The sequence below is a fragment of the Falco naumanni genome, chromosome 1 (assembly GCF_017639655.2).
Source record: "Falco naumanni isolate bFalNau1 chromosome 1, bFalNau1.pat, whole genome shotgun sequence".
Lineage (NCBI taxonomy): Eukaryota > Metazoa > Chordata > Aves > Falconiformes > Falconidae > Falco > Falco naumanni.
In genome coordinates this window covers 84,836,763-84,858,059 of record NC_054054.1, presented here as the reverse complement: position 1 = coordinate 84,858,059, position 21,297 = coordinate 84,836,763, and the positions used below count along the sequence as shown (strand labels likewise).

Genomic DNA, 21,297 nt, shown 5'->3' with positions numbered 1-21,297 from the left:
GACTGCGGGACCCCCGCCGCCCCCCCCGGCGCAGGCAGCAGCACCCCGCCTGCGGCCAAGGCAAGGCGCAGGCAGCAGCCAAGCGGTATAAACCAGAATGAAACCCCAGCGACAAGCGAGGAAGGTGCTCCCGTGCGTGAGCCCGCCGCAGGGGCCGCACCGTCCCGCCTAACGGACGTACAGGGGCAGGAACGAGAGATACGCTCCCTTGCCTTGACACAGGCTCCCCTCCTAAAAGAGTCAAAAGATCACAGAATGGAAAAATTATTTTTAAACCATCTCAGCAAAGGAATGTTATAATTTTGTCGGAATTTTACACATGGTGCAGTTGTATGGCCAAAGTAAAATCAATCCATTCAAGCCACCGAGAGCTTTTTGATTCCTCACTCAGTGCTGTCTGCACACCAAGTCTGTTTTTCATTTTATGCAAGAAAACCAAAGAAAACGCCCACAGTTCTATGCAGCTTTTTGCTTGGCTTTTTGTTTTTTTTGTTTGTTTGTTTTGGTTGGTTTTTTTTCATAACAATAAGGCAAACTGATTTGGAGGAAGAGGCCACACTCTTTTCACATCCAAAATACCCACCTGAAGATACATTCATCATTAGCTTTAGTAAAAGAATAGTACAAAAGTTAGATCTTATTCTTTACACAGTTGAAGAATTAAGTCTTAGATTTAATTTCACTATTCTCCCCTTCCCCCAGTGCCCCCCACCCCACCCCGAAGCTGAAAGCTGAGTAGAAAGTACTGAAAATTTAAACATGTTGCAAGAGCAGAATGAAACCAAGAGATTCAATTTCATCAGTAGATTTCCCTTGACAGGGTCCCATAAGAAACAGCTACAGAACATTTGCTTAGCTGTATCCACCAAACAATTCTTTTACAAAATAATAATTAAAAAAAAGCTACACTTTAATACACATCTACTATCAACACAGTATTTACTCAGTTCATGCCTAAAATATCCATTATCTTAAAGTGAAATATGAGAATGAGCGCACAGGTTGGGTGATTCAGTAAACTGTACACAAAACTACTAACAAACATTTTAAAAGACTTACAAAAATGGAGAATGAAACTTCTTTTCCTTTTTAATTACATATACTTACAGGTTTTCACATTTATTGGCTAAATTTTGCAGGGAGAACTTCAATTGTTAAATCTTCCAGAGGTATTTACCTCAAGCGAGAACAACACGCAGCTTTTACGCACATGGAAAATACTTTGCTGTGTATCAACCACATTTGGTTCTTTGAATGGCTTCACTGTGACTACTGAGCACACAACCAAACTACAGCAAAGAACTGCGTATTCCCACGGGCCACTTGCGGTACGCTAACACAGATGAATTTTACTGACATTTATGGCATATTGCCATTTTACTTTTATGAAGCTGGGCAGAATTTAAACGTAAGTAATGTTTGCTTTATCTGGTTTGAATAAGCACAGAGAACACTGGCAGAATGCATCTTGTACAGATTTTGAGTGCTGAACAGTTGATAATACGCTGAAGTTATATAAGAGCTTCCATGTTTAAATGTTCACCAGCAAAAAACCTTCTGCTAAAAAAAAATAAAAATAGAGGTGGTTTGTCTTCATTTGGATGTTTGCAGTAGCTTCTCACTTGGCTTAGCAAACAAGAAATGCTGTGTTTCCCTGTTATTGCATTTTCATCTTAGTTCAACTTGGTTTAGTGGGTGCCTTTAATCTGACAGTAGGCGTCCTCATTTGTACTTTTGCTTGCTGATTCTGGGCTTCAGAGGTTGCTGGTGTCTGGGCTGGATTCTGTACACCTGGAGCCTGAATCTGGGGAGATGCTGTTGTTACTACTTGCTGTTGTATCAGTTTCTGCTGAACAACCTGAGCAGTAGCAGTTGTTGCAGGAATCACCTGAACCTGCTGCTGACCTGCTGTCGTCTGAGAAAGCGTCACAGTTTGGGGTTGAGCTTGTACCTAGACATAAGGACGACAAGGCAATTACAAAAGAATAGTCTGGCATGAAACTGAACATTCATTACATTCCTGCTCTACAGAAGGCATCTTACTTACATAGACATTTGCTCTCTTGACTAACAAGCAGCTACTTCCTTGGACAAAGTAGGAAGGCTGGGAGGGATTCTGGGAACATAGGCTCTGTGGTTGCACTGAGAAACACTGTTCCGTCACATTTTCTAAAGCCTTATAAATCAGAACTAAGAGCCAAGATGCCTATAACTCAGATCGCTGCAGTGCAAATCCAAGGACATTCCCCCCGATCCTTCACAGAAGATACATGGAAGGTACAGAAACCCGTCTGGATAAACAGGAAAATTCCTCTACTACAAAAGCAGAAGTGAGGCAACAGGAAAAAGAACCCAGGGATAGATGGAAGATCAAAAAGGTTAAATTGCTGACTCTGCACCCATATTGTGACAATAAATACAGTCACTGGGGCTTCCTACCAGTCTCTGACATCACCCTTTCAGACTCCAGCTGCCAGCCTCTATTGCCAATATAGGGTTGAATAGTTTGAACTCCATCCAGAAATCTAATTTTCATACCTCTACCCAGAGCGGAGGGGGGTCAAAAAAAATCAACATCATCTTGTTCAGAGAACAAGGTAATGAAAACTGAGCAGCTTCAGCTGCCTTTTTCAGATGCAGAAGCCAAATTAAGCTGCAAGGGGGAAGCTAACTCTCAACTGATGCAAAAGGAATCCACTGGGAAACCCTAAAAATGCTGGTTAAAAGAATGCCACATACACATTAAGATGGCAGTCTTAAAAATACTTACCGTGGCCTAATCCTACTGCCACTGATGTTCCTGGTGTGTGGGGGAGGGGAGCTGTTGATTTGTCTTTTTTACCACAGCCTTCAATAGTCCCAGAGTTATGCCAATATCAATGACTTCTGAAAATCGAGCTTTTAATGTCCCTTGAAAAACTGCCTAGGAGCTCTTACTGAGTACAGAGGACAACTCAACTTGTGCTGACTGATAACATTTCTACTCCCTGCTGTCTACCTTGCCCTTGAAGCATTCCCATCTGAGGTGTTTATCAGTCAGCTTACACCACTTTATCATCATTTTAAGATAAACAGCCACAGATTTTATTCTGCACTAAAACACTGCTCTATAAACTGTGACAGATTAAGAGCCAATTGGCTCAGATTTTTGTGCACCAAAGGCAGTAACTTCATCGACTGTCCAAAGTTAAATCACTCCTGCCATTCAACTGCTAAGTTATGCCTGTTGCCAGCAGTCTGAATGACAGGCAGAACGTTCCAAACAGTGTTAAATAAACTGCCTGGTAGTTAGGGGAGGGGAAACGAAACCGTCTGACCTTCTCTTGCCCTAGTCCTGTCGCACCATGTTTAGAAGATACACCATACCATTCTGACTTTAAAAAGCACTTGACACAGCTTTATGAACTGGAACAAAACAACTTGTAACCCTCAATTTGTCCTAATTTTTGTAGGACAAACTCAGATGGCACTCATTAGTTCAATTATTGCTATCTTGACTATACATTACAAGAAACCAACTTTAAAAAATTCTTTCAGCTCTGGAAATTAATTTTTAAACATCTGCTTTTCAGCTGATCTACAGTGATGAACAATGCGATGCTCCACCTACCAAAGTTTTAGACTAGGGAATATACAGCAGCTGACTCAGTATTCACGGTTCATTTTTATAGAGGCACACTTGCTATATCCTTCAGTAACACTGCCTGTGCCACACAAGGTGAAAGATACACATATTCCAAATAAATGAGCTTTCAGTAGGATCATGTTTCTAGTGCTGTATTTGATGAGCGCAAAGCCTACCTGTTGGGAAACTGAAACCATCTGCTGAATGTTGGCAACAGTAGCCTGTTGTTGGACCACTTGTGGAAGTTTTGCAACCTGTAGTGACATGAACGAAGAAAGATTTGGTCAAAATAAAAAACTGCTCACAGCAGCAAAACACCGCACCTATCAAAACTGCTACCAAGTGAAAACCTTTCCGAAGCCCTGTTCACGGTAAGATGCAGCTTGGCATTCTCAGCGATAATTAACTTTTGTAAAACTTTTTAGATCAGTGTATTGAAGAACTTAGTGGGGAAACAAAAAGGAAAAGTTCTATGTTCAATTTTAACTGTAAAATACTTGTTTCCTCCTAACTATATATAAAATTGAAGGAAGCACAGAAGTTTCCTCCTAACTATATATAAAATTGAAGGAAGCACAGAAGTTCCAATGGGCTACATTATCTTAGATATACTTTTGAAAGAGTAAGGCTTTCAATTCTTAATCCCTTTCTTTTTCCTTAGTTAGACTGATCCAGTTGTGCAGAGAAGAAAACTGAACGGACACTTACCCTTGGCTGCCAGAGATTAGGCTGGGAGCCAGCACCAGAAAACAGGAAGAACTCTGGCTGATTTTTCCTTAGTAAACACAGTATGGAATCCCTTCCTTAATAAAAAGGACTCACTATTTTTTTCAAAGAGGAAAAGCGAACTTAGAGCTCAGGTAGCTCCTCTGACCTGCTATAAAGCCACATACTCAGCACCAATGAATTGTGAAGTCAATTTAAACAGACATGTGACTAGAACTAATGTAAGTGGGTGCTAAAATGCTGTATCACCTGTGATCTTTACAATTCTCCAGCCACTGTAGAGTTTAAAAGTGTGAACCTGTGTTACCTGTACCTGAATCTGGGCCTGCACTTGCTGCGTTCCACCTGGTTTCTGGGTTTGGGAAATTGGAGTTGTTAAGAACTGTGTTTTAATGGCAGGCTGTGTAGTGTAAGTTACTTTTTGTTGCTGCGAAGTTTGCTGCTGGGTTTGGACTGTAACCTGTTGAGCATTTATCTGCAGAAGAGGAAAAAAAAAGGCATCAATAACTACAAAATACATAACATGTATTTTAAAGAAGAGGTATGTAGCTAACAAAATTACATTTAATTACTGAAACAAAAATCACTTGAAGTGTTTACTGAAAAGTTCTCTCTTGTACATATACGCACACTTCATACAGTAACACTTCAAAAAACACATTGGTAGCTGATTGACATCAAAGGCAATTTTCAGGAAAAAGTACATTTTGCACAAATTATATTGTAAACAGTGAAAATCTTTGAGAAATTTCCACACTTGGTTATATTAGAAGTTGACTAAAAAGAATCTTTGTTACTTAAAAAAGAAATTCCAGTTTGGAGCATGAGAAATCACAGCAAACAGCCGCCTTATTGAAAAAATTAAGCACCTGACATGGCACATCAGAAACCATTCTCTCTAGATATACTTAATATTCACCCCCAGAAATACTGACTTTCTAGGACTGTCCTTGTAATTCAAAGCTGAAGCTTTACAACCACAGAAGCATTACGCAACTCAATAGGAGAGTGAACAAGTACCTTCTGCTGCACAGTAGCTTGACTCTGTGCAACCTGAGGCTGGATAGCTTTCTGTTGCTGTGCTGCTTGATGATGCTTGAGTTTTAGAAGCTGCTGGACATGCAATGGCTGTGCAACTACTGTCTGGCCTCCTGAAAATTACAAAAATAATTAGAACTGTAAGTGTCTTCATTTTATTGATTTGTCCCAGTAATGACAGCTTGCAAATACAGATTGTGCTTTTTATAGACTTATACATCTGCATAGCTTTGGGCACTAATAACCCACTGATTTTAATGGGAATAAGACACATGATTTTGACAGCGGAGGAAAAAACCTCATTCTGTTATCTAACGGCACAAGCAAGCTAACGTGTTCTAACAATAATCTTGCTACAGGAAAATTCTGTCCATACTACAGGAGACTTATGAAATACAAGTCCTTCTATTTCCATTTTGCGTTTTAAAAAAATTATGAAATTACTGGGTCTTTATTTGAAAAAAATGTATCTGCTCACCCACTCTCATGCACAGAATTAAAAAAAAAAAGCCACCCACATCTGGCTAGAGAATCATGCTAACCTCCAGATTAAATGGAGCAAATGTAATTCTCTTACCTCATTTTTGGAACAAACGGGAATGCAACCTCTATCACTTCAGTTTTTAAAAAGTGTAGTGTCCCACAGAAGACATTACTTGAAACACCCTACCTTTAAAAAAGTGAGATTTAAAATTTTATTATGTTTTAGTAAGTCTGTTGACATACCTGCTGCTTTCTGCGGTTGCCCAATGGCAACACTAATGCCTGCAACAGTAACAGGGAGCGTAGTGACTCCTGCAGATGACACAACAGCAGCTGGAACAGACACCACCGGAGGCTTTGCCAAAGCAACCTGTGCTGCTTGCGGGGTCTGGGCCTGGATCTGTCCTTGCGCTTGAAGCTGGGAAGCAGGAACACGAGTCTAAGCAGTAAGGAATGAAGATTACTGTACTGGCACAAAAAATATTTGCTACATATAACAGGTCATTATAAAGTGATAGTTGCAAATGTTTCTAAATGTAATTGTCTCTTTACAGTAATACCTACTGATACCATCTCTGAATCGCAAGTGCAATTTAAAGCTATTTATGTTCAGCTGTATCTTTTCTGCTGCCTAGGTAATGCAAAGGGCACTTGTGTGCGTGAATGACCAGCATCCAGTTTCATTTAAACCAGCAAAGAGAATGAGGTGTTTAAAACTGTTTTTGCAAAGTCAAAGGCAACTTACGAGACGAGCAACTTGCAAGTTTGTCACAGTAGTGCCTGTGAGAACTGCGCCAGGACGAGGTGCTGTAACAGCAGTGAGTTGTTGAGTTTGCTGTTGCTGCTGCACTTGTACTTGTGCTGTTTGCTGCTGTGCCCCTTGCTGTGCCTGCTGCGCTGCCTGCTGCTGGGGAAGCTGCAGTTTCTGCTTCTGCAACTTGATCAGCTGCTCCTGCAAAAATCAAGCACTTCCATAACTTCCAATATTTACATGACTACAGGAACAAAACAGAGATGAATCTGGAGCTTTAAAGGAGAAACATTCTATGACAGAGTTTAGTTAAGATCAAAGAGCTAAGAATGAAACTCCTTTACGCAATGGGTTGCCAGTAAGTAACAGTAAGCGCTTTACATCCTGACCTACTGCAGAAGTGGTGCTACTTGAAATGGCTATCACACTCACTGCCTTCATAGAATTTTAGTAGGATCAAATTTAAATGAGCTGCATTTCACTCTAGCCCCAGAAATCCGGATACAACACACACTGCTAATGATGCTTACAGCAACAACGACAGTAACATGCCACGTTACTTCAGAAGCGTTTCCTCACCTGTGACAATTTCCCCACAGTTTTTATTTGAGCTGGAGACTGGGCTTGTGCCTGAGCCTGAATCTGTGGGACCTGCACCTGAGCAGCCTGCTGCTGCTGTTGCCTCAGAAGCTGGAAGTGAGCAGGGGTGATTGTTTTGCCTGACAGCTGGACTGTTGGTGTAGCTGTGAATAAAGAAAAAACAAAAATGCTCTGAAGTGAGATTTTCAACATTTAGTTAAATGCAAGAACAGCCTGACTTTTCAGGTGATATTAAAATGCATATTTTCTGCTCCAGCAGTTTGTGGACTAACTACAAATAACACCACGTTAGCACAAACATGATGTAAAAGCAGAGTAAATAATAAAATATATGCTACTTTCTTCACAACTCTTTTTAGTTGAAGCAGTCAATTCTAGTATTTTACTTCTAGATTACTAATAATCTTTTTTAATTGTAATGCTTAGGGGCCAAGCAGCTCTCTACTGCAACACTTTATCCAGAAGTGCTGCAGAAAAATGTAACCACCTGAGAACCAACAATAAAAGAAGTTAAAAATCATAGCGCTGATCAACTGTGCTGCCAACAAATCTGGACTTTCAATATTGTGGGGCTATGGTGGTCAAGCAACCTACAGAAATTCTGGGGCCCTTTATGTAGCCTCAGAAAAAAATCCCTAAAAACATGACTATTACCTGGTGTGACTTGCGTCACCAAAGATCTTGTCTGGGTCTGCACGGGTGTTAAGTTTGTAGTTACTACCGCTGATGCTGTCACTGATGTTACTGCACGAACTCCCTGGGTAGATGCTATGGTCACCAGTTCTGTGGAAGCAGCAGGTGCTGCCGCAGTTCGCTGCTGGGTATGTACCACTTGTGCAGTTGCAGTGCCTCCCGAAGTCTGAAAAGGAACACAGTCATTCTTTCTCACAGCTTTCATACCTCATATAAAGCTACAGAAACCTCTGGAAACGGCCGATGCAATTTTAGAAACATCCATCAAAAAATGCAAAAGCACTGCAAAAGCAAAGAAGGTCCCAATCTTTCTAACACATCTATCTGTTCAGACATGCTAATAAGCAGCATGCAGTTAAATCTTTTTCAACCAAGCTGACCTCCAAACCCTTAACTACATTACAGAGGTTTGGTTTTACTACCTTTCAATTTTTTGCTTTATATTCCATAGTCTTAAACCATTAAAATAATAATAAAGATCATAATTAACAAAGCACAAAGCAGTTACAGGCTGGAAATCATAATGACATGATACATTGCCTATGACAGCACTTTGTCTATGAACTATTTTTAACAGTAGTATCTATTAGGCACTTTCTTCTGATTAATTGTTCCAGTGTGTTCTGGTATTTCAGTAAGGGAGAGGGTTTTGATACAGAATCACGATGCACATGAAATTTGCAAGAAGCAGAGTTTCTGATAGCATGGAAAGCTAAACAAGAAAGCAGACAGGCTGACAAACATGCAGCCAAGATCAGTCAAGGGACACAACTAGTGATGTAATGTACTTACAGTCAGCGTTCCAGGCATAACAGGTGAAGCCAGACGTTTATTGATGGGCTGAAAGGTAGCGGCAGGGACTCCCGCAACGGTGTTCACTATGACATTTCCACTCACTGTAGCTGGAAAGCAAGCCAGGATTAAATGTGAGATTCCAAAAACGAAAATTCGAATGTTCTAGCATCTCCAATACCTAGTTATAAAGTCTTCTTACCAGTCTGTATACTTGTCCCCGTAACCGCTGTTTTGATCGTGCCTGCCTATTTAGAAGACAATTGAGGTAACAGTTCAGAAAAACAGTAAAACTGAATATAGCTCTTACTCTACTATTTAACTATTTAACACAGTGCTGCATTCCAGAAGTGACAAAATAAGAAAAATGCAATAAAATGCACAGATACTTCTACAGCTGTTCATTCACTCTACATATCAACAACAATGGATGTACGTATTAGGATTCTGCCACACTAATGAGCAATGGGAGACCAGTCAAATGTTTGGTAAATACTGGTCATTTGACATCCTTGTTAGCAGAAGAAGGGAGCAGTATCTTACTCTGGCACGCCAGAGACAACTATTCACACATGAACATCACTGAGCAGTAGATACACAGCAATACTTATGGGTCAGAACCCATCCTCTGTCTCTTTCTGTAAAAGCTGTAGCATGCTTGCCCCTTCAACAGGCAAAATAAAATCACCACTGCCTGCACACAGTAGCATGCAAATTCGATTTGCTCTAAAAACAAAAGCCTCAGATCTGTCATCAGACTCATTAAAACACTCTAGATATATGGAAGGCCTAAAAACTTTGCACAATTTGCAATAAGACAACCATGGTAGATCCTGTAGGATGCAACATTCCACTTGCCTTACAAAGGTTAATAAAGCTTTGGGTTTTAAGCTACTTTAACAAGAGTAGCTCTTACAGCTACATTCTCTTTATTATCCAAGTTGTCTGTATAAACGCTGTTCACTGACTGTGTAAATGTATTTGCTCGGAGTTGATTAAATTAAAGCCTAAATTCAAAAAAGCAAAACATCTTTGCAAAGGATATGGTGGTTTTCCACCTCAGAATACCGAGATCGATTGCTACAATGATATCAACACAGTCGTAATAAATGAGCAAAAAAGAGAGAAAGAAATAGCTTTTATTTCGCTATACTGACCTAAAATTCTCACTTTCCAGAGAAAATAAAACACGCAAATATGGTACACACAGAACTGAAGTTACTACATCAGAGGCACCAAGCCCTCCCTTTCTTACCAATACTGCCGTGTTGGCCACAGTAGTTACTGCAGTCTGCACGACTGCCTGGGGCTGCTGAACTACCTGTGCCTGAGCCTGCTGCTGAGGCTGGGCTTGTGCTTGCTGCACAGCTGGTTGCTGGGCTTGCTGCTGGCCAGCTTGCTGCTGCTGAGGCTGTGGACCTGTCTGTTGCTGTGCCCTCTGCTGTTCAGCCAAAGCCTAGGAAATCAAAGTGTGAGCTTCACAGTCTTAAAACAGTCCATGTGACAAGCAGGATGCATTTTTTTAAAAACAAAAACAACACACAAAACCCCTTTAATTCTAAGCATGTATTATATGTGTATGTACAAAGACAGCATACTAATCTGTCTTCACTATAACTCTCTAACTCCAAGTTACACAACCTAACTACTTTCAAACTACAAGCTATATTCATGGTTATATGGCTTAGAGCACAGCACAAATGATTTACCATTAACGAGCAAGGACAAGTATCTCTTCCTGAATAATATATGAAAGAAGGCTACAGAATGGTCAAGAATAAAACAAGGTTTTTACATGTCTTTAATATATTTTCTAAGAAGATGCTTCTAAACAACAGCTATGAGTGTGACAATACAGGCCCAAGGAAGGTCCTACTTTGGACCTTGGATATCTAAACCCCCGTTTGTGAACAACTTGCAGCTGCTCATAGTATCTACTGTACGACTAAACTTCTCCCAGAAGGCAGCTTTTCTCATACTTCCTCTGTTGTCTAGTCTTTCAATTACTGCAGTCATACGTATAGCTGAGATGGAGACCATACCTTTTTCTCTTTTGCAATACGTTCTGCTCGGAGCGATGCAACTTGAATTGGAGGAAGTGGCTTATCATAGTTGATTCCACTAGAAACAATGATAAGACAAAGCACACAATCATTAAAAGTAAGTTAAAAAAGCTTAAAAAAGAAAAAAGTTCTTTTACGCAATTCGGAACTCCTTTAAGACAGAGAGCACCCACCTTTCTGCAAGCACTGATGCATGCTTTGGATTCTTCTGGAAAGGATTCATGCCAAGTCTGAAATCGAGCAAAACTGTATTACTGAAGACAAAAAAACTTTAAAATAGTATTTAATTTCACATGTTTTAGCAGATGACACTGCAATTTTGGTGAAGTTTACATGATATTCCCACCAGTACTGGAGCCTACATATAGACAGACATTTTAAGACAGACTCAAAGTAAATATTAAATGAGTAGAGAAGAAGTTACTGCAGGAATATACATAGAAAGCAATGTACTACTGAACAGCACAGACATCAAAATATCTACAATTCAGACAAATGGAAAGTGTAGTTCATAAACTAGACTAAAAAAACCCAACAAAAATAACAGAGTGCTCTTCTGCTTTTAATCACACAAAACAAATTCACACAGTGAGTAACAGCTAACCCAAACACATGAACTATGAAGGCGTTCTAGTAGCAGGAGGCCAGGACACAAGGAAAGAGATCAAGAACAGAGAAACAGAACAGCAGTTTGAAACAGAGTGTAAAATAACTGAGCTGCAAGTTCTGGAAACAGTTCCAGTTTCCAGAAGATCTGTGGAGACAGGGAGATTGCATGATCCCAGTTAAACTTACAGAGGTTTGATAGGTGGACTCCTTTTCCCTGCAATCATTTTCATCATCTCAAAGTGATTAGTATAAAGTTGCGTATGGGTTGCACCCTCATCTTGAGCATATATCTGATTGGTACGAAGTGGGCGACTGTTTTTAGTCTAAAAAATGAAAACAAACCAACTTTCAATTGCGAACACACCCACACAGCATTCTGTCTAAACACATGGTGCGCTTGTAGGTTATTTAAAAACGTACTCCAACATAGCTATCACAGACTGGTTTCTGCCTTGTGCCACTGATAACTTACTGTTACACAAAACTATGGGAAATATATAAAGAAAGAGCAAAATAAGGAGCAGTTCTCACGGTCACACTGGCATCAGCACTTGGGGACATACAAAATAGCAAACTCGAATTTGAAAAAGAATCTTTGCTTTAGTTTAGATTTCGCAAGTTTAATTCAGTACCCAAACCAAGAGCCCATTAGTTTATAGTTATGCATAGCGCACATAATAAAATAAAACCATCACTGCACTGCTCTCCCAACAAAGCTATGTTAACATTCAGCACACCATGCCATTCTAACATTTGGCTTCTCCTAAGCAGAAACTGCCAGTCAGGGACAAACCTGCTTATTAGTCAGAGAATGGGACTACAGTCGGAAGTTCTAGATTGTCTAATCAGTTCTGCCATTAAATTGCTGTGTGGTTTGGAAGAAGTTGTTTATAATCATGGAATTTATTTTTGTTTCTGTAGCATACTATCATCCACATTTACTAAAAGGTGCTTCAAGCATTAAATTCACTATATATTTGTAATCCACTTAGACTCTAGCATGAAGTACATTCTTAAAGATCTTAAGTACCATCATAATAATCAAGATAAGTTACATGGTTGTTGTTAGGTGGAAAAATACCCACTACAGTTTAAGTGAAATCACAAACTTTGTGCATGACTTAAAATTTATCTATCAAATCCAAAAGCTGAAGTCTGGTGTCAATCCACTGTATCAACAAAGAAAGGAAAAATAAATTTGGAATTTTAATTAATGTTTCAGAACTCAAGTAACACTCGACATGGATCTCATATGAATTATCTGCCCACCTCCATTGCTGCTAAATACCACAGTGTCTAGATTTGATTTTGAAAGAATACCAATGCACACCTTATAAATACTTTTTGTCTTCTTTTTAGGATTAGCTTCGTACATTAGCTGTAAAATAAGAAGGAAAGTTAGATGATCTTTTGTGGAAGATTTCGTTCAGGTGCTTTTTCTTTTCACAGAAATCACATAAAATAAGTGGAAATCCTGATGAGGATAATTTTATAATCTTTTAAAAGTTATTTATTTACACTGTTGAAACATTTAACAAAAAACAAGTGTTTACAGAGATAAGGAAAAAAAACTCTACAAACTTAAGGTAAAAAAAAAAGACGCATCATTCTATGTCAACTCACCTTTCCTTCTTCCCTTGGAATAATGACATTTTCATATCTGTTTCGGCATTGTTTTGGTGAGCGATAGACTCTGCTGCATGAATTAACAACGTCACTAACAAGGTCCCAATTGGGAGTGTGTGCTGGCGATACAACAGCAAGATTTAAAGGAAGCTCCAGCAGCTGCTTCACTGCCTACAAAAGATAAAAGTACAAAAGCTTCAGATGACAAATCATTGCAATCTTCCAAACCTACCCTTATCTGCATGTGTCCACACACTGTTACTACAATGATACAGATAGCTTCGGGCTCAGGCTATGGGTTCACCTATGCTGACAGAGAATAAATGAGCATAAAATGCCATTACGCAGACTGACAAGCACAAAAACACTTGGAGATTGGTGAAAGAGGAACAGAGAGCTGCCATTCCACTACTGCTCTCTTCTCACAGGTGGGGAGAGCCTTAGCTGCGTTATCCACTGTCCAGCCAGCACAGCTAATCTGAGACACAATAGTAAGTGATCTCTACAACAAAAATGGGACTTAACTGTGCCTTTTGTAGTTTAACCTTTAATTTACCCTTAGAGGAGCACAAACGATAGGCAATCTGTTTCGAGTTATGTCAGCAAATGCCAAACTAGCCATTAAGAATTAGAAATAACCCTGAAGAGAGAGAAGTGCAGAAAAAGCCATTTCTGAAATTAGAAGCAAAAACACAATAAATCACAGCAGAAAGTGCAGGGATCATCTGACCTGCAGAAGTGCCCAGTCTTCACTTATCAACCACTCTGGATTATCCTGTCCAGCTTCAGCAGCTGGTTTGACAAGGGTTGGCAAAGGCTTTGCGAACTGTGTTTGTTGTTTTAACAAGATGTTTTTCTTTTGCTCTTTGCCCTCTCGGCGCATTTTCAACATTCCCGGAGTTGCTCTATCGAAAAGTGAACGAGGTGGAATAACTGCCTCTCCATGACGTTGCTTTTTCTTCCTACCTGCAGCTAAGACAAAAGAAAAAACACATTTTTTGGTAAAATTTTGGTAAAAGTTACTCCCATTCTTTGATTCCTCTGCTACTTACAGACACAAAATGCTCCTACTTGTGTACAGTGTATTCCCCACTGCCTCTTAAAAGCGTACTGTTGGTAACTCAACACAGCCTGGTATAAAGTAAGATCAGCCTTGTCCTAACTCATTTAACAGAATGCTTGTTTTCTAAAGTTGTCCTTTCAAAAACACCCGCATATCTAAATAGAAAGACACACTGTAAGAACGGGGGCTTCCAGCGGTTGTATTGCTTCAAGACAGCAGTGAAACAAGATTTTTCATCTCTTCAAACCTGCAAATTTGATCTTTACTGGACGAGACATGCAGGAAGTATGAAAAAAACAACTGATTTTTTCAGCTCAGCAATAAATCTCAGGACAGTTCTGAACAAACACTTACCAGATGGATCTGTTTTGTGTCGTTTACGCTCCTTCCTGACATACACTGGAGGCAACTTTGATTCTGGAATAGGGGTGGTATCATACATCAGGCACATAACAGAATCTATGTAGATATCATTGTCATCCTGAGGGGGAGTGGGAGGAGTCCAAAGCTGCACAGAACAAAGTTTGTAGTTACTGCAGTTATCAACTTTCTACAGATTTTATGTTTAAAAAAAAAAAGCGCCTCTTTAGGCCACGTGGTGTTACTTTTACTTACTGGCATTATTTCAGTTTGTCCATCTGGGCCTTCATAGACATACTCCTACAGAGCAATAAGAGAATACAATTCAAATGATCCAACCGAACTCTGAAGGAAAAGATATTCTCAGAATATTGTAATGTATCTATTAAGAAAAACAAGACTAATCAGAAATTACTTTGTTGTATGCATCCTCCCGAGTGTAGGTTAGAAGTTCCTCTTCATCCTCCCAAAGCATTTTTTGCTCTTTTTCCTTTAACTCCTTCATGTGCTGGACTTCCCATGCCTTCTTTGCAGTTTTCAATTCCATCTAGATGAAAATCAAACTCCTTATAAACTTTATGCAATAACAGACAATGGATTAGAAGTTATCGATCTGTATTTTTATGGACAAACTCCTTGAACTTCGACATTTTCAGGCACAGAAATCTTATAGCAATTTCTTAACAGACACTTTCACAATCATTTAGAACAGATTTTTTGGTCTCTGTTGAGGCTCTTTAAACCCTCAAATTAAAGCAAGCTCAGAATTTCAGTCAAACAATCCAGACAGCCAGAACACAGCTCCTTTACCCAAATAAGCAGGCTCACTGAAATGAAAGAATTTTTTTCCCCAGGTAACGATGGAGTAAAACAAATATTTGCTGAGCTGTGCTGAAGAATGTCACTCCCATTTTATAGAAACAAAACTAAGAACTGACATCTGCTTAAACCAAGAGAATCCCAAAATAATAATCTCTCTGTAAGGCATTCCAGTGTTCATAAAGTAGAGCAAGAGAAGATCACAGAAGTACCTATGATATATACCACGTCATTGGAAAAAACTTCCACTTCACACTGAAAATATAACCCTGCTTGTACATACTGTGACAGAACATGGAAAAGAAAGATTTGTTGTTTTACCTCATTCAATCGTGGCTCATTCTCATCAACTGAAACGTGGAAGAGCTCTAAATAATTCAAAGCATACTTCTCAATTGGAGTAAGCTGAGAAAACGTATCAAGGGAAAAAAAGTTAATATTGAGGATAATAAAAGAAAACTGAAGGGGAGTGTATCAAAGTCCTCCTTAAGAATAAACACCCTAACATCTTAAGTCAGCAGGAGATCTGACATCCATTTAATTGGAGTATGAATCCCATAGACAAAAAGTTGTTCTAAGGCCAGACTGCAAAGACATTGAAGTATTTGAACTAAATATTAATTTTTAGCTAAATGTTCATGGAAAGTCATGGTACCTGATCCACAACAGCAACTAGCTCCTGCAGCTGCGAAGGCTCTTCATTGTATTTTGTCTCACAGAGCTCCGAGATTAAAGGTTCCATGCTTGACTCGGATCCTATTTCTTGTATGCAATCATTTGACTCCTCATCCTCTTGTTCAATACTGTTGAGAGCCTTTCAGAAAGACATATTTTAAAAATAATGAAGACTTCAAAAGTATTGAAAGAAATCACATCAGAAGTTCACTGAAATCCCACACAAATTTCTGGCATAAGTCTCTGCTGAGGCAAGAGAAAGAGCTCCCAGAAAGCATATAACAAATCTCTGGGCTTTTGAAAGTTTTGTTACACGGAAAATAACATAAAACTACCACAAAGAGGCTGACAGAATATACCCAAATAAAAAAAGATAAGGCAGCTGTTTAATACTAATGTTGCACAGTCGTATCTTTAAGGCACGCATTAATAATTACCTCTATGAATGGTCTTGCAACTTTAGGTGAAATATTTTCTGCTGGAGATGGCTCTTGAGAAAGTACTACAAATTCTTCTGCTTTCACTCTAAATCCAGAATCCTCCATAGGAGAATGAACCTCAAATAACTCCTGAATTGTTTGCTTGGTAAGTAAAAGGAAAAAAAAATGAATAATTACATTCAGCTTTCAGGATCATTCTATTGTTTTATTTAACTTTGAATTAGCTCAGGTTCAAGTGACCTTATAAACTATGGACTGACTAAAGAAGAAATAAACCTCTATCTGTCATTTCTGGAAAATTCTCCATTTTCTCTTCTGAACTTTCTCTTGTAGGGCTACAGAGTAGAATAAAGTGTTGAAAGTTCATTTATAGGGAAGTCAGAAATACAAAGTCTCATCCTGCGCCACCATACTGGGAGCGCCAGAAGGGAATGGACTAGCTTCATCACTGCAGTCGCTGTCTGGTGCATCTTCAGAAGAGCAACTGAGCGCCTAACTCATTAAATACCAAAACTTTATATTTCACGCTTTTGAAATTGTTGAAACCTTCATCCTTAGAAGCTTTACAGAATTTTGCAGCAAGGTGCAAGAAATCAGAATATATTAAGACACTTAGGTGATGCCTGTGCATCACTATGCAGATAACAGAACAAAAGCAGATGAAAAGCCTTTGAGAGAATGTGGCCCTAACACCTAGAGTTCAAGCAATCATGAAATCTAATATGCCTACCTACCAATTCTAGCCCAAACAGATGGCTGCTGAACAGTTATTAAACTCTCCAACACAAATGCTTAAATTTATTAAACATTGCAATACAGGTATTTCAACATTTTGAATATTAACTTACTTGTGTTAAAAAGGCCATTGAATAGTCATTTCCCTGAGCAGCTACTTCTCTGATCAAGTCCTTTGTGCCATTTTTCAAAAGCTTCTCTTCCACAGAATTACCACTGACAAGCCTAAACAAAAAAAAGAAAAAAAAAAGAGAAAACTAATAGAAATCTGATAAGTCATTTCCAAAACAGCTTTCAGAAACAAAAAAGGAAATTCCCCTTAGAAAGTAACAATGAACTCTTAAAATGTGGTGGTTTCTGGGTGTTTTTTTTAGTTCTGGTACAGGCCCAGAACACAACACATACTGCTACCACCTCTACTTAGAAGCTTTCTTTTAACAATTAGTATAACTTAGAAATAAAATAAAATAGAAAAAAAATCAAAAAACATCTCACTTAAAAAAAACCCATGTAAACTAACATTAAAAAAACCCATGCAGGTATAATTCATTCATTACATCTGGTGTTAAGACAGACTACATTTTCATATGATAATCTGGCACCTTTTTATTGAAGTGAGATGAAGTTTTCAGCAGTTTCCACTTTATTTCAGATCATAGAGTAGCACTATCTGGATTAACCTTACATTAAAGCATGTTAAAGAGCAGTTGGATCTGTAACCATCACCTGTATATATGGATATCTTTACATCTCCCAATTCTGTCACACCATTCCTGAGCTTTTGCATCCATCACTGGGTTTAGATCATTGTCGTAGAACACAACAGTGTCTGCCTCAACAAGACTGACTCCAGTGGAACGACTGTGAGAGGAAAGGATGGCACAGAAGATGCGCTTGTCTCTGTTGAAAATTTTCATCAGCTCCTACAAAAACAAATCAGCAAGGAGTAAATAAACCACACACCAAGATAAAAATACCAAACCAAATTCACTACAGCCTAACAAAAGCCAGACAAAAACAAGTTAGGTGTTTCAAAACAAGTAAGGAACAAGGCAGATGTCCTTCCCCTGCTGTAGCGCGTAAAAGCCTGAGCAGCACATGTTGCTGTACCAGTGGACAACTGTTAGGGCAGACTTACCTGCCGTTGTTCATGGTTAGCATATTCATCAATCCTCACAAATGTGAGGAAATGGAAATTCAGGAACAATTCCAGTATGTCCAACATCAGAATCATCTGTGACAAAATCAGCACACGGCGCCCTTCAGATTTCAACTTCTGAAGCAAGACAGCAAGAGCTTCTAATTTTCCTATATTTCAAAGATGAAAACCAATAATGTTTTTATACCGAAATCCCTTTCCTGTGCAGCAGGAAATTACTGAAGTATTATCCCCAAATGTCCTCCTTTACCTGAGTCATACTGCACCAGCCGAAGGTCAGGGAACTGCAGCAAGTGAGGAGTTGTAATCTGTTGCAACTGATGCAAGTGCGGAGCTGCCTTCTGCCTAAGACTGTGCTTAAGGAGTTTCAGTCTGTGACTATATGAGGGGGGAGGATTTGCCACATACAAACATGGAGGAGCAGCAACTGCAGCTGGCAACACGAAGAGAGCCCTGTGAAAAGCATCAAAACAAGGGAATACCAGTTTAAAAATTATCATCTGCAGCAATAATTTTAAGCCTGACAACCATGTAATTTCACACTATTACCCAACTACTTTAACAAAGTGACACAGTAAACACTGCACGCCTTCAAAGTGTTAATATTCTCTATCTCCCTTTGCTTTTTGGGGGTTTTTTTTGTCTGCTTTGATGATAGCTTCTGTTAAGGTTTTTGCACTGTGACCACTGTATTCAGTCACTGGAGCTCAAACACAAGAAAACACCCATCATACCAAACTTAGTAAAAGCAACTCAAAAAAGTTCGAGTTCTTCCAGTTGCATTTCATGTTTCCAGAATACTGCAGTTATTGCTCTGCACAAAGTCCACTAAACATCAGGTTTAACCAAACTACCTTTTGCCTATATCTCTGTGTCTTATTAGTTGGGTCCAAAAGGTATAAATCGGAAGTAAATCCAAAGCATAACAATGTAAGCTGAAGTATGGTCAGCTGATTTTGGGCTTGAAATATTAGGAATGAGCACTGAAAACTCTTATTAAGAAGATCCTAAAAGAAACAGAAGTGACTGTTACTTTTTATGTTCATACTGCACATCATTTACTGCTAAATAAATCAGTCTGAATCTAACAAGCTCATGAACAGAAGCTTTTTTGAAAAGGAGTGTTTAAAAATAACTAAATGTGGCAAAGACTTACAATGCAGTCACACGTTACCTGTTAACAACATCCTTCAGAGATTCTTGTTGCTGAACCAAAGTCAGGATCATTTCTTGCAAGGGGTTGCTTGGGCCTCCAGAGGCACTTGAAGAAAGGCAACAGTTCACAAAGCCAGCCCACCTCCAACTGTTGATTTCACGGGAAGATGGCTGAGAGGGCCTCCTTCCACCAGCCAAAGAACAAACACTCAGCAAGTCTCTGCCATACATTGGGGCCCGTGAACAACGGCGCTCATTGCCAGAAAATATTCTGTCCAGGCGCTCCTTCAAAAGCCGGCTCTTTTCTTCGTATGTTTCCTTCACCAAGAAAAGTTAAACAAAACATTTGCTCCTCATCACAATCACTTAGAAATCTGAGTTTCTTTATAATGAAGCTATCAGGATCAGAGTACTGTGTGCTTTATAGCACCGACATCCTAGATTATAGCAACTACCAAGACAAATCACAAAAGGTGTAAATTTCAGATAAAATTTGAACACTATACCTAAATTCAATTCATATTAAAGAGTCAATTCTATCTTGGTTTAGTATCTTCTTCCTTTTTTTAAAGTATATTTTCATAGTTTTGGAAATAAAAATTAATCATTCATATCTGAGACCTTTCAATCAATACTGACAAGGTGCAGGTTCTTGCACAGTTTAACATATACTTGATATTTCCCTATGCTTTATAGGTTGCTTGAGTTGTCTTATCTAAAAATTTGTTAAGATTATAAATCTACTAAAACTTGCCCAACTGCCTTTGTGTTCAAAACACAGAAAACCTTATGATTCTGTTATTTATGCATTACTACATAACTACAATATATTACGGTTACAAGAACCTGCTGCTACCCACAGCACAAGCAAGCTGTTAGCTCTTTTATACAACAGAATTTATTTTAAACTATGGATTACAGATGAAAATACATCGGATCTGTTTAAACACTAACAAAATTTGGGGGGGTTACCTACTCTGTAATCATCTAAGTTCCTAATTTATGCCAGCTTTGTAAATTATAACTTCCAACTATTACACGGATTTAGTATCAATCCTAAAAAGTTGTGTTTCCGTAAGAAAATAAAAATTAAGTACCTGCGATTGTCCAAGTGTAGGTGCTGGTTTTAATGCTGATCCCATGTCACCAGATGACAAATTAGTAACTGCAGTTCTACCTGGAATACAAACTGAGGATAAACCTTGTGTTTACATATTTATTCTTCTGAAGACTGGTTTCATTTATTATTTTCAGTAAGTAGACATTTCATAGCTGTAACACATCATAACTGCAGACAAATTTTTAGTCTAAATGTCCACTGAGTATTGCAAATCTGTACTTTGTTACACAACATACATCTGACATATTTACACTAACATTTTCACAAAAATCCAAGATAAACCAATGGAATTTTACTTTTACTTTGCACGAAGACCTGCTGCATTCAAAATGTCATGTATAGGGCAATAGGTATTAACATTTAGAAATTGCACTCTAAATCAGGAAAAGATTGTTCTAATTTGTCTTAAATAATTTAAGATTTTTCAGAAGACACATGAATTCAGTGTGTCTACAAACTGATGAAACTGCATGATAGAATCTCACAGAAGCATTCTTGCAAATTCAACCACTCACAGATGTTTTCCCAGACAGCTAACTAAACTGTAAGAACATTACACTCAAGTAAACTAATCGAAAAAACAGTAATACCATTCACGTACTAGCAGCCTAACTGTGCAGCAGTTACTCTCTTGACAGGATATATAGGTTCCTACCCCAGCCAGAATGCACCGCTCAGCAGCACTGATTATTTGTTCTAGAAAAGTAGCACAACCCTCCACTAGTCACTGAAACCGTACTTGGAGGCAAGTCAATGCACCCCCGA

At 38.8% G+C, this 21,297-nt stretch overlaps 1 protein-coding gene across 14 annotated transcripts in view; it reads right to left on the bottom strand.

The window, feature by feature from the left end:
- Positions 1-264: 264 nt before the first annotated feature.
- The window catches only part of EP400 (E1A binding protein p400), a 50,314-nt gene continuing 29,281 nt past the window's right edge, over positions 265-21,297 (bottom strand). For 5 of the 14 annotated variants that reach the window (XM_040602129.1, XM_040602199.1, XM_040602176.1 and 2 more), the window contains 29 exons: positions 20,510-20,601; positions 19,432-19,730; positions 18,508-18,710; positions 18,237-18,406; positions 17,825-18,021; positions 17,212-17,323; positions 16,361-16,504; positions 15,904-16,062; positions 15,570-15,653; positions 14,845-14,976; positions 14,685-14,729; positions 14,424-14,577; positions 13,737-13,978; positions 13,004-13,177; positions 12,711-12,758; positions 11,567-11,703; positions 10,945-11,001; positions 10,751-10,829; positions 9,964-10,164; positions 8,911-8,956; positions 8,709-8,818; positions 7,878-8,082; positions 7,203-7,366; positions 6,618-6,824; positions 6,116-6,311; positions 5,372-5,502; positions 4,659-4,826; positions 3,802-3,879; positions 265-1,951 (listed from right to left, as the gene is read on the bottom strand). In XM_040602129.1, coding sequence (XP_040458063.1) covers positions 1,679-1,951; positions 3,802-3,879; positions 4,659-4,826; positions 5,372-5,502; positions 6,116-6,311; positions 6,618-6,824; positions 7,203-7,366; positions 7,878-8,082; positions 8,709-8,818; positions 8,911-8,956; positions 9,964-10,164; positions 10,751-10,829; positions 10,945-11,001; positions 11,567-11,703; positions 12,711-12,758; positions 13,004-13,177; positions 13,737-13,978; positions 14,424-14,577; positions 14,685-14,729; positions 14,845-14,976; positions 15,570-15,653; positions 15,904-16,062; positions 16,361-16,504; positions 17,212-17,323; positions 17,825-18,021; positions 18,237-18,406; positions 18,508-18,710; positions 19,432-19,730; positions 20,510-20,601 — 4,307 coding nt within the window. In that variant the 3' untranslated portion in view covers positions 265-1,678. The remainder of the gene's footprint in view (positions 1,952-3,801; positions 3,880-4,658; positions 4,827-5,371; positions 5,503-6,115; positions 6,312-6,617; positions 6,825-7,202; positions 7,367-7,877; positions 8,083-8,708; positions 8,819-8,910; positions 8,957-9,963; positions 10,165-10,750; positions 10,830-10,944; positions 11,002-11,566; positions 11,704-12,710; positions 12,759-13,003; positions 13,178-13,736; positions 13,979-14,423; positions 14,578-14,684; positions 14,730-14,844; positions 14,977-15,569; positions 15,654-15,903; positions 16,063-16,360; positions 16,505-17,211; positions 17,324-17,824; positions 18,022-18,236; positions 18,407-18,507; positions 18,711-19,431; positions 19,731-20,509; positions 20,602-21,297) is intronic. The other 9 variants (XM_040602236.1, XM_040602219.1, XM_040602227.1 and 6 more) reach the window with 6 other exon arrangements.